This window comes from Chlorocebus sabaeus, chromosome 11, assembly GCF_047675955.1.
Source record: "Chlorocebus sabaeus isolate Y175 chromosome 11, mChlSab1.0.hap1, whole genome shotgun sequence".
NCBI classification, from domain to species: Eukaryota; Metazoa; Chordata; class Mammalia; order Primates; family Cercopithecidae; genus Chlorocebus; species Chlorocebus sabaeus.
The window spans coordinates 47,840,780-47,853,290 of NC_132914.1; the positions used below are offsets into that span (position 1 = coordinate 47,840,780).

The 12,511-nt window shown below is 43.2% G+C and overlaps 1 protein-coding gene across 1 annotated transcript in view; it reads right to left on the reverse strand.

The window, feature by feature from the left end:
• Nucleotides 1-2,793: 2,793 nt before the first annotated feature.
• Nucleotides 2,794-12,511, reverse strand: part of CERS5 (ceramide synthase 5) — a 37,230-nt gene continuing 27,512 nt past the window's right edge. The window contains exons 5-10 of the mRNA XM_008003213.3: nt 11,063-11,113; nt 10,208-10,300; nt 8,425-8,553; nt 8,224-8,330; nt 7,204-7,360; nt 2,794-3,682 (exon numbers count right to left, since the gene is read on the reverse strand). Of these exons, the coding sequence (XP_008001404.2) occupies nt 3,533-3,682; nt 7,204-7,360; nt 8,224-8,330; nt 8,425-8,553; nt 10,208-10,300; nt 11,063-11,113 (687 nt within the window). The 3' untranslated portion in view covers nt 2,794-3,532. The remainder of the gene's footprint in view (nt 3,683-7,203; nt 7,361-8,223; nt 8,331-8,424; nt 8,554-10,207; nt 10,301-11,062; nt 11,114-12,511) is intronic.

A 12,511-nucleotide genomic window follows, 5' to 3' on the forward strand; every position in this document is an offset into this window, starting at 1 on the left:
AATCTGACTACAACCACATGAGATCCCTCCAACTGAGCTCAACCAACCAATCACATCATGAGCAATAATTACTCTGTTAAACCACTATGTTTTAGGGTGGTTTGTTACATATTAATAGATAATCACAACACTCATTTATGGAATGGGGATAATCCTATTTCTACAGAAGTATTTTCTTTCTTTTTTTTTTTTTTTTTAACATACTTGGCTCAGCCAGTTTTTCCCCCTCCCCTCCCCTCTCCTCCCCTTCCTTCCCCTCCTCCTTCTGCCCTGCCCGCCCTTCCCTTCCCTGTGTTTTAAACCTTGGTTATTGTTGTATGTGAAATCACTTTTGCCAGGCGCAGTGGCTCACACCTATAATCCCAAAACTTTGGGAGGTCAGGGCGGGTGGATCACTTGAGGTTAGGAGTTTGAGACCAGCCTGGCCAACATGGGGAAACCCCCGTTTCTACTAAAAACACAAAAATTAGCTGGGTATGGTGGCACACACCTGTGATCCCGGCTAGTCAGGAGGCTGAGGCAGGAGAATCACTTGAACATGAACCGAGATCATGCTATTGTACTCCAGCCTGGCGACAGAGCAAGACTCTGTCTCAAAAAAAAAAAAATCACTTTCTAAGCAGTAAAGCACTATACAAACATAAGTGATTTTTCAATTAATAATAAAGCTACTCGGGAAGCAGGAGGATCATTTGAGCCCAGGAGATCGAGGCTGCAGTGAGCTATGATCAAGCCACTGCATTCCAGCCTGGGTGACAGAATGAGACCCTATCTCTAATAAAAGAATAATAATAATAAAGTTAAAACCCTTTTATAGCCAACAGAGGAGAGGTAACGCCTTATTTCTCTTAAAAATACTCCTGGTTCTCTGGTATAGATGATGTGAGTCTTTATCCTAACCTACTGGCCACTAATTTGGGTCCTTTCAGGCCATCTACAAAATGGTTTTATGTAGCACCAGTAACAGTTATCTTCTATCTCTGTATTAAAACTCTCTAGAATCCTACCTCTCACCCCCGCACCAACCATTTGCACACAGTTCTTTCTCAGAACAAGATTCTGTTCTGATAGTTGACCCTCATCTTACTTCATTTATCCAGTGCAAACTATTTAATAGAATCAGTCTCTGCCTTTGGCTGAATGTTTCTGCAACATCTAGTTTTCCTCATTATGAAATCTTGGGAAGTGCTGGTAGAGACTGCAGAGTGGTTAATTAGATTATGGTATAGAGAGTACGGTGGTTAGGAATAGAGGGACAGTAAGATAGGAATAGTAAGGGTTTGACTCCTTACTAGCCGCTTGACCTTAGCAGGTTAACCTCTTGCCTCCTATTGTCATATGTGTTTAATACAGTGCCTAGCATGTAATAAACGTCATGTGTTAGCTATTATTTTGTATTATTGTTTTATCCAGTTGCATCTTTTGTCAGATTAGCTACACCAACCAATCCAGTTTGTATTAACAAGGCAATTGTTCAAATTTCAGAAGACAAAATACATCTCTCATCTGATTTTCAAAAGCATTTTCATTCATATTTCACAACTAGTCTATTCAGTATACCAAGTTGAGGAACTAAAAGTATGATTTAATTTTTTTGTTTTGTTTTGTTTTTTTAGACGGAGTCTCACTCTGTTGCCCAGGCTGGAGTGCAGTGGTGCTATCTTGGCTCACTGCAACCTCCGCCTCCCGGGTTCAAGTGATTCTTCTGCCTCAGCCTCCCGAGTAGCTGGGACTACAGGCATGTGCCACCATGCCTGGCTGACTTTTTGTATTTTTAGTAGAGACGTGGTTTCACCATGTTAGCCAGGATGGTCTCGATCTCCTGACCTGCTGATTTATCACCCACCTCAGCCTCCCAAAGTGCTGGGATTACAGGCGTGAGCCACTGCGCCCGGCCAAGTATGACCTAATTTTTAGTCTTCCTGATTAGCTCTGACCAAATGACTACTTAGAACTTAAGTTTTCCTATTCCCCACAGTAAGTCTTTCTAAAAATCAAGTCTGTTAGTAAGTTTAGTAGGGTCAATATCCCTATAATGTCAATGAACATCAAGTGAGTATCTGATTCTTAGAACAATAACCTATTTATTTCCATTTTCATTCTCTCCCTGACACTCTCCATATGTCATAATGTACCTAAGAGCACGTGTGGAAATATTTTGATAATATGAACATTCACCAAATGGAAAATTATTCTGGGAGATGAATACTATATTTGGTAATTTTGCCAAGACCACAGAGAAAAGTCTGGATTAGGATGACTGCTTCTCCATGGGCTAAAAGAGAAAACAGTTGAGACAAAAAACACCTCAGATTTATTTATCACAACCTTAAAATGTTAATTGGGCTGGATGTGGTAGCTAATGCCTATAATCCCCATTTTGGCTTAAGGCCAGGTATTTGAGACCAACCTGGGCAACATAGGGAGGCCTCATCTCTACCAAAAAAAAAAAAAAAAGTTATTTGACAATCTCTGTATTGACTAAAATAGGAAATAAGGTATTTACCTAATGGCGTCTTGGCTTTTCAACCAAAGCTTTTGTTGGTTTCACTATATACATGGTTGAATCTGTCCAGTATTCTTCTTGTGACCCACTAAACCTATTAACTTTTTCTTAAAAAACATAAAGTTCTAAAATGTAAGCACCCTGGCTGATTCTCTTCCCACCATGCACAGAAAGGAAAAATTTGGTGTCCAGGGCCTTCTGAATCAGACCTGGAAAAGCTCTTAATTAGCTTATGGATTCAGGAAACTGCGGAAATAGAGTCACTAAAGAGGTTGAGACAGTAGAGGTGGGTTGAAGTACTTTTAATCACAGAGTAAACAATAGTACAAGACCGTGAACAGCTCACCCAGTGGCTGTTGTCCTCCTCCAGCCCTCAGCTCACCCTCTTCCCATGCCCCCTCCCTGGGTACCATTGAGTAAAGAGTAGGGTATTGGCAGCTGTCCCTGTTGCTATCATGTGATAGGAAGGGGATCTAGCTAGGGACCACAGTAATCCTGGCCATCCATCCATGGTTCTGTTTCTATACAACTTCATCATGCAACGTATTCTAGCTGTGAAAGAGGAACAGTGCAGAAATCTGGGACTGAACTTGGCTGCTCCATTCAGATGGCCCAGGGGTTTAGAGCCTCAAGAGCCAAGGGCAAAAAGGGAGGAGACAGTCTGGAGTCAGTATAATTCAAGATGCAGCCAAATGTGGAACTAAGGTGGGTTCAAAGGGGACTAGGGAAGGCCTCATGGCTCCAGTCCAGAATTGTGCCCCAACCCCAGCAATGAAACGCATATGCACAAATGCACATGAACAAACACACAAAAACAGAGCAAATAACATTACTGAAAGAACTTGGAGGCTATTAAATACAAAATGGCAGCATTTTCTTTCAAAGTGAAAATATTTGCTTCTTTGATACTCCTCAGTGCCTTGCAGTCCCCCAGTCACAGAAGGGTAGATATGGGAAGGGCCAAGAGGAGTACGTTGCCAGTGACCCTACAAGTCCATGTGTACTGAAGTCCCCACAGCAACCACCTTACTCTTCAGCCCAGTAGCTGCCTCCCATATGACCATTCACCCGATTGGCACCATTGCTGGAGCTACTGTCACAGGGACTTTTTGTGCAGGTGGTCACATCTTCTTCCTCTGAGCTGCTCTCCACATCACTGCGATCATCCTTAGATACCTGAGTGGGATGAGACCAAAGACAGAAAAGTGAGGGCAGAACTTTTCTGGAGAGAACTGTAAGAGACACCTAAGCTCAGAAACCCAGGTGTGGGCACTGTGTTCCCAGTCGGGTCTGCTTTCTGATGACATCTAACTCAAAGTATTGTCTGGACTATGGCTAATGTTGTGACTATGCTTCGCCTGCTTTCTAGTTTTCTCCCTTGCCATCTCCAAGTCTGTTCTCTATGGAATAGAAGCTACTTTGGTAGAGGGATGTGTCTTTCAGGACCAGCCTAAGAGAACTGACATCACTCATTGAGACCTGGTTTAGGTTTCAGGGAAACTCCAGACACCCCTTCTCTTCTTCCACTCCAAAGAACAGGGAAGGCTAACATGAACAATACATATGACTGTCAGCAGTGCTTCTATCTTCTGGTGGCTGTGGACAATGCATTTATTCATATTGGTTATGCTGTTTTGCTTTATCCCCAAAGCTGATCCATAACAGGCCTTTTTTAGTAGTTTCCCATTCCTAGGCTCAGCTACCATTATCCTATGACACTGTTTTCCAATCTTCTTCCCTTTCCTAATAGCAAGATCACTTTTCTTGTGAAACTTCAGCATCCCCAAGATACACAGTATAGTGAAAACACAAATGGACTGGCAGTCAATCAGAAAAGAATCCCAGTTCTAATCATGCTACCATCTGTGAATGCTTATTAACATGGGCTTTTTTGTTTCGTATTTTCAAATGAAGCATCTGGATTACAGCAGCATTTCCCAATTAAACTGTCCTGCATATCAAGCAAAGTATTTCAGTTTCTCCACCATGGGCCAGGAACGGTGGCTTACACGTATAATCCTAGCACTTTGGGAGGCCGAGAGGGGAGGACTGCTTGAGCCCAAGAGTTTGAGACCAGTCTGGGCAACATGGCGACAGCCCCGTCTCTACAAAAAATAAAAAATGACAAAATTAGTTGGGTATGGTGACATGCATCTGTAGTCCTAGCTACTTGGGAGGCTGAGGCAGGAGGATCTCTTGAGCCCAGGAGGTTGAGGCTGCAGTGAGCCATGATTGCGCCACTGTACTCCAGCCTTGGCAATGGAGTAAAACCTTGTCTCTTAAAAAAAAAAAAAAAAGGGCCAGGCACGGTGGCTCACGCCTGTAATCCCAGCACTTTGGGAGGCTGAGGTGGTGGATCACCTGAGGTCGGGAGTTCGAGACCAGCTGGATCAACATGGAGAAACCCCGTCTCTACTAAAAATACAAAAAAAATTAGCCGGGCGTGGTGGCGCATGCCTGTAGTCCCAGCTACTCAGGAGGCTGAGGCAGGAGAATCTCTTGAACCCGAGAGGCGGAGGTTGCGGTGAGCCAAGATCATGCCATTGCACTCCAGCCTGGGCAACAAAAGCGAAGTTCTGTCTCAAAAAATAAAAAACAACTCCACCCTGGACTCTAAAAGTAAAGGACAGAAACCCAGTGAGACCTGTGTCGGACTTCTGACCTCCAGAACTGAAGGATAATAAATGTAGTTTAAATAAAGGAGAGAAGGAAGTGAAAAAGAACACAGCTGTAACAGCTGTGGCCAAGGAGGTGAGCATTTGCTTTGGATCAGCTCCTTGAATTTGTGTTGGATGGGTCTTCTACAGTTAATTATAGCTGTTGACCTCTGAACTCAGATGACTGATTACCTGACCTTTAGGAAATTTCCACTAGAGGGCAGAGTGTCTCTAGACTTGCGGTAAACAGTCTCAGAAACAAAAAAAAAGACTCAAATTCTTGCCTCAATTTAGGAAAACATCTGGCAACTGCAGCTCTAGTCAATAATGGCCCCGAAAAGTCAGGAGAGAGGGCATGCTCTGAGACCAACACAAGGGAACAGAAAGGAGAGCAGGAGGAAGGAGAACCACATTCAGATGGACATGCTTCACTGAATACTAGAAGCACAGATACACTTACATGCAAGAGATGAAACTGTCCAGCTCCCGCCAGGCATAGAAAAAAGGAAGGAGGTGAGGAAAGAGTGGAGAGTACAGGGTTTAATCCTTCCTGGACAGGTCACCTAGTCAGGAAAGAAGCAGGAGAGAACAGAGATGTCCAGTAGCTACAGCAAGATGCACAGGCACGCTGAGCAAGTTCTGAGCCAATGGCAGCTATAAGGAATAATGACATAGGAGATCATCAATATCTAGGCCACATTCTATCAGTTGGTCCTGGTGTCAGTGCCTGCTCAAGCAGAGCCCCTCCCACTTGGGATTCTGTATTCCTTCAGGCTGAAATCCCTAGCTCTTGGACTAATTACAGTCTGACTACTTCAAAACTTGCAAAGTTCAATTATGAGTTTATCATTAAGTGGCACCTTTCTTTGGCTCTTGGCATAAGATGGGTATTTGAAATACTACATACCCATTCACTTAGGACACTTGCCTCATACAGTAGTGGGGTGAGGTGTATATTTAGTTCCTTATATAAACCATACCTTGAATATCACAGCATGGTTATCTTGTGGTGGCTTGTGAACTATCACCATTTCTAAGCAACTTAACAATCTGCTTTTATACAGTTTATGTGGCTCTGCATATGATTTCCTTTGAAAAAGTCTCCATGTCAAAAAGAAAAATACGAAATCCACTGAAGCAGGTAGGTAAGGGATAGGAAATGGTTGAGGCCATCTCTTAAAAAACTCTTAACCCTATCATCCTTTAACAAAAGCCATTCCTAAGGGACAGGAAGAAGGCAGAACTCCCCTCTTGCATCTAAGTCACATCTTAAAAGGTAAAACAGTAGGCTGGGTGCGGTGGCTCATGCCTGTAATCCTGGCACTTTGGGAGGCCTAGGTGGGCAGATGATGAGGTCAGGAGTTAGAGACCAGGCTGGCCAACATAGTGAAACCCCGTCTCTACTAAGAATACAAAAATTAGCTGGGCACGGTGGCACATCCTGTAGTCGCAGCTACTAGGAAGGCTGAGGCAGGAGAATCACTTGAACCCAAGAGGTGGAGGTTGTGGTGAGCCAAGATCGTGCCACTGCACTCCAGCCTGGGCGACAGAGCGAGATTCCATCTCAAAAAAAAAAAGGTAAAACAGGCTTGGTGTGGTGGCTCACACCTGTAATTCCATTGCTTTGGGAAGCTGCGGTGAGAGGAATGCTTGAGGCCAGTACTTGGATACTGGCCTGGGTAACATAGTGACACCCTATTTACAAAAAAATAAGAAAATTAGCCAGGCATGGTGGTGCACACCTATAGTCCCAGCTACTTGGGAGGCTGCAGTGGGAGACTCCCTTAAGCCCAGGTTTGAGGCTGCAGTGAGCCGTGATCATGCCACTGAACTCCAGCCTAGGTGACAGAGCAAGACCTTGTCTCTAAACTAAAAAAGGCAAAACACTCATAGAAGAGGCAAAGACTTTGGAGCCCTAGGCTTTTTGCTTGGCCTGCTTGAGTAGATGGGGCTCACCAGGTTTGATGGAGAGAGAACGTCTGTTGAGTAATCCCTATCTTCCCCCATACCCCAAAGAAAGAAGCCATCTTTCATCCTCACCTTTCCCCTGATCAAGGCTTTCAAAGCAATCCGTGCAATTAGGTAGGACCAGATGACATGCAGAATCTGTAGGGTCAGCAGCAGGCCATTGAGGAGCCACCATGAAGCATAAGGCCCGATTATCTCCCAACTCTCAAAGAGGGTCGTGTTCAGAATCCTAGAAGAGGGAGGCCAATGGTCAGATTCTAAAGTCAAAGCTCAGAAGACAGGGATGAAGCCGAGTCCTAGGGATGCAGAGCCCTGTGTGTTTTCCTACCAGCCCTTTTATCAGCTGAAGTTCCGGGGACTGTCATCCACAGTAAGAAAATAAAGAAGGGGAGGAGTCTGTTGTGTTTTCTATCCTTAGGGACAGGGAAAGATATATAAATCTTAGGAACTGATGGATTAAGTCACATTATTAATGACTTCAAATATGCAGAGTTTGATGAAATTAGGACAGAAGTGGGACTCTAATCCTAGGAATGACTCAGCTCCTCAGACACATATAGGATAGGACAGTAGGTAGCTGATTCCCATAAAGCAGTGAATGTAGAAGTGAAAGGAGATGGGGGGGAGGGGGGAGAGGAGAGGGAGAGAGAGAGAGAGAGAGAGAATGAGAGAGAGAAAGAGAGAGAGAATGAGAATATGTGTGTGTTGGTCAGGGTTGGGACCAGAGCAGGAACACAAGCAAGAAGGGCCTGAGAATTGTATCAACAGGGCAAAAGAAGGCAAAGGAATTACTTAGGCATAAAATTAGGACTGTTCCTCAGAGATGAGTCAAAAAAACCAGAAGCCAACCGAGTCGAGTACTCTGAGTCTGGATCCGACCTTGCTAGAAATACGGTGTGAGGCAGCAGAGGTCCTATGAGAGTCCATAAAAGGTCAGCACAGGCCAAGGTAAAAGCAGGGCAATAGGGTTCTTGTGTTCTATTGGCAAAAATAGAATAGAATAGAACAGAAAAACTGAATGGGCAAAATGAGAATTGGCAAAAGGTATCATTAGGCTCATACCTACCACAGCTCTACAGCCCTACCACTTACCAGAATGGATAGATTCCTAGACGTGTAACCATAAAAACAGCACTGAAGATAACAAAAAGGGTGTCACAGAGCCGCTGATATTTGGCATAATTGGCCAGCTTGGCTGCCTGGAGAAAGGAAGAAAGAATTGAGCTGGGGAGAAAGTCCTCACATAGGAAGAAAAGAAGAGAAGAAGAAGATGGAGAAAGATTGGGTTTTTACCTCCAGCAAGAAGTCTGAGACATCATGTAGACACATGATCAGAGTTCCTGCTCGAACCATATTGTTGATGTAGGAGAAGGAGATAAGCCCAATGGTGACCAAGTGATGCACAAACATGATCAGGAAGTCCTAGGAAGGAATGCAAATAGAAGAGGGAGGTAAAAGCTGGGCCGTAGAAACACCAGCCAACCCAATATCCTGCATTATTCTCTGAGGATCTTACCCCACCCCGTATATAATAGTTTCCATTGACCAGGCGCAGTGGCTCATGCCTGTAATCCCAGCACTTTGGGAGGGCAAGGTGGGCAGATCACCCAAGGTCAGGAGTTCGAGTTCAGCCTGACCAACATGGTGAAACCCCATCTCTACTAAAAATACAAAAATAAGCCAGGCGTGGTGGCGCACACCTGTAATTCCAGCTACTCGGGAGGCTGACGCAGGAGAATTGCTGGAACCTGGGAGGCAGAGGTTGCAGTCAGCCAATATCGCACCACGGCACTCCAGTCTGGGCGAAAGAGTGAGACTCCGTCTCAAAAAAAAAAAAGTTTCCATTCTGCTTAGACTCTCCTCTGGCTACCTAGCATTTAACTGAACACTCCCTACATCAGTGACTGACCCATACTCTATGTTAATGCAGCTCAAAGGCCAGAAAGTAAAAATTTCCTTTGGTAACCACGGAATATATATAGTGTGGATGCTGAACTGACACCTGGGGATAACTTCCCAGTGGGACATACAAGCCTTAGAGGTCTCTGAGATTCTATGACTCTTCTGTTTTAATGAGAGAAACGTCAACCACAAGGACCTAATAGAAGGGATAGGTTTGTGGCTCTAATTTCCTCTTGGGTTCAAATGTCAAGTTAGATCTAGGGAAGTCTCTAAATACTTGAGTTATCAGACACATCTATTAAATACTTCTCCGTTTATTATGTTTAAAACTTAAATATGTATTTCAAACTTTCTTATATGTATCACAATTAAAATAAAATTTTAATAAAGTGACCGTGTCTTCTGACCATAGGAGAGTAAAAGGCATAAAAATTGAGTATCAAGTTTCTATGTTAGATAACACTAACAACCTGGTTAAGTTTTAATTCATTCCCATAAATGCTAACCCTGGTTTTCGTCACCAAAGATAACCCTGAGTTAGTGACAGATTAGGGTTAGAGCTGCTGGAACCACATTATTTCAGGTAGACGCTAATAAAAAAGTAAAGATTCTGCCTTTTCTATTTGGTTGTATAAAACTTAAGTCATTTCCAACTCTGTCACTATCTGGGCAAGTCATCTCACTTCTCTCAATCTTTGCTTCCTGAACAATAGCAGGAAGAGAGTAAAACCCCTTCCAATTGACTTTCTTTGAGTAAGTCGGGTAACCAGAAAGGGAGTACAGAGAGAGCAAGTGTCCCTAATGCCATGTGAAAGCCATTATCCAGCTTTTCTGGAATCAGGTGTTTTTTCTAAATAAGGCATTGCTATCCCCCAATTCTGACTAGGATTTTTTTTTCTTTAGATATGTAAGAAGCTTAAAGAAGAATATGGAAAAAAGTATGCTTCTTAGCTGGTTAATTGTTCTTATCCTGGGGCTTCCCTGAATGTCTTAAATATACTTCATCATTAATTCAGTCTCATTTCTGGGAACATTACAACAAGCTAAGAGTCCATCAAACCCAGTTTCTCCTTTTGCGGTCTCAGGGAAGATAATACATCATAATGGCAGTCATGGAAGCTGCTAGAAAGGAGGATGCAGTAAGTTTGGGACTTGAGGGGGCCAACGTCCTTACCTTTCTTTTAATGTCTGTAAACTGAGAAAACATAAGGGACCAATAGAAGGCCAATTCCATGATATAATAGTAATAAAGCCCACTTGAAAGAGGCTGCAAGAGAGAAAGAAGTAGTTAGATTACCGACTAGTCAAACGTGCATTCCATCTCTCCAACTTTCTCTGCCTTGGAGGACCAATACCCCAAATTATTAGACATTTCTCCTCCCCATTATCTCCCAAGATATGCAATAGCTAACAGACTTTGGATTGGTGTAGAGACTTAAGCCTCTTCCCTCGCTCCTCTGCACACCCATCTTCAGCTCTCATCTTACAGAGATGAGATACAGTTAACACATACTATAACACAATCAAATCAGTATGTCTAGGATTCTGGGCAATTAGTGCTTTTTACAGGATTGAATACACATAGGCCTTCTCCTCTTCCACCCCTTTAGCAGTTCTTTGACATATTTCCAGTATAGATTACAACCAAGATGCTCTTAATGGGATTTCAAGTTACCCTTGATACAAAAAAGACATCTGAACCAGAAAGTACCTCATTAAATACCAGAAAACTGCTTTTATTTCTAGCCCAATTAGGGTGAATTTAATGGGGAAAATCAGAACAAAAAAACTCACTGGATTTCATTGCTATGGGGGTCTCAGGAATAGATACCTCATATGACTCTTAGCAGTGGGAAAATTAATAAAAATAAAAAATAGATACCCTGAATATATGACTTAAAGAGACTGAGCCCCTAATCCCTCAGTCCCAAGGAAACACACCATCTGTCCTGGGGACTGGCAAAGGACCCTCACTCACTCCATCTTACACACATTCAAGACCTCTATCCTGAAACGACTCAGATCCTACCTGAAATGGATAGTTATGCCAGCACTGTCGGATGTCCCAGAACCAAGGTGACTAAGAGAAAACAGATAATCCATGTCAATCCTCAAGATTCTCACCTGGCTTCAAGATCTATCCCATATAATTCCCTTCTCTCTAGGCTGGGGCAAAAGAGAGACAGGAAAGCCCCCAAACAGATTTAAGGGCTCCCCAAAGGATCAATAAATAGCTAGATTGTTCATCTACAACAGAGTGTTATAAATAGAAAAACTATGCTTTGAGGTAAATAAGAACAAAGAGAATTTTAGGATAGTTTTAGGAAGTATCACCACCTGGAATATATATATAGGAAGACAATGATTCATTTGATAACCAAGAAAGGTATCTCCATGCCAGGTTCAGAAGTCAAAACTAATAATCTCTAATGGAATAATGATTATGTCCTTTAAGGAGTTTGTGTATATCATCTTTGCTGCTGGATTTCTTATCATTAAATTGTTCATAATATTGTCCTATTATCCTTTCAATGACTATATAGGATCTGTAGTGATAACCCTTCCCATATTGGTAATTCATATTTTCTTTTTTTGTTGGAGTTTGTCCATTTTAATCAGACCTTTCAAAGAATGAACTTTTGGCTTTATTAATTTTATCCATAGTCAGGCACAGTAGCTCACACCTGTTAATCCCTGCACTTTGGAAGGCTGAAGTGGGTGGATTGCTTGAGCCCAGGAGTTCAAGACCAATTTGGGCAACACAGTGAAACCCCGTCTCTAAAAAAATACAAAAATTAGCCCAGTGTGGTTGTGCATGTGCCTGTAGTCTCAAGTTTCTTGGGAGGCTGAGGTGGTAGCATCGCCTGAGCCTGGGAAGTTGAGGCTGCAGTGAGCTGTGATCATGCAACTGCACTCCAGCCTGGGTGACAGAGTAAGACCCTGTTTTAAGCAAAAACAAAAACAGGCCAGGCATGGTGGCTCATACCTGTAATCCCAGCACTGTGGGAGGTGGAGGTGGGAGGATCACCTGAGGTTAGGAGTTCGAGATTAGCCTGGCCAACATGGTGAAAATCTGTCTCTACCAAAAATACAAAAATTAGCTGGGCCTGGTGGCGTACTCCGGTAGTCCCAGCTACTCGGGAGGCTGAGGCAGGAGAATCACTTGAACCCAGGAGGCAGAGGTTGCAGTGAGCCGAGATTGCACCACTGCACTCCAGCCTGGGAGACAGAGTGAGACTCTGTCTCAGACAAACAAAAACCCCACAAATGTATCCATTGTTTATCTAATGCCTATTTCATTAATTTCCACTTATTTACTTTATTATGGTTTTTTAGAAATGGGGTCTCACTATAGAGATTGGATCTCATTATCTTGCCCAAGCTGATCTTGAATTCCTGGGCTTAAGTGATCCTCCCACTTCAGCCTCCCAAAGTGTGGGAAGCACAGGGGTAAGCCACCACGCCTGGCCAATTTCTG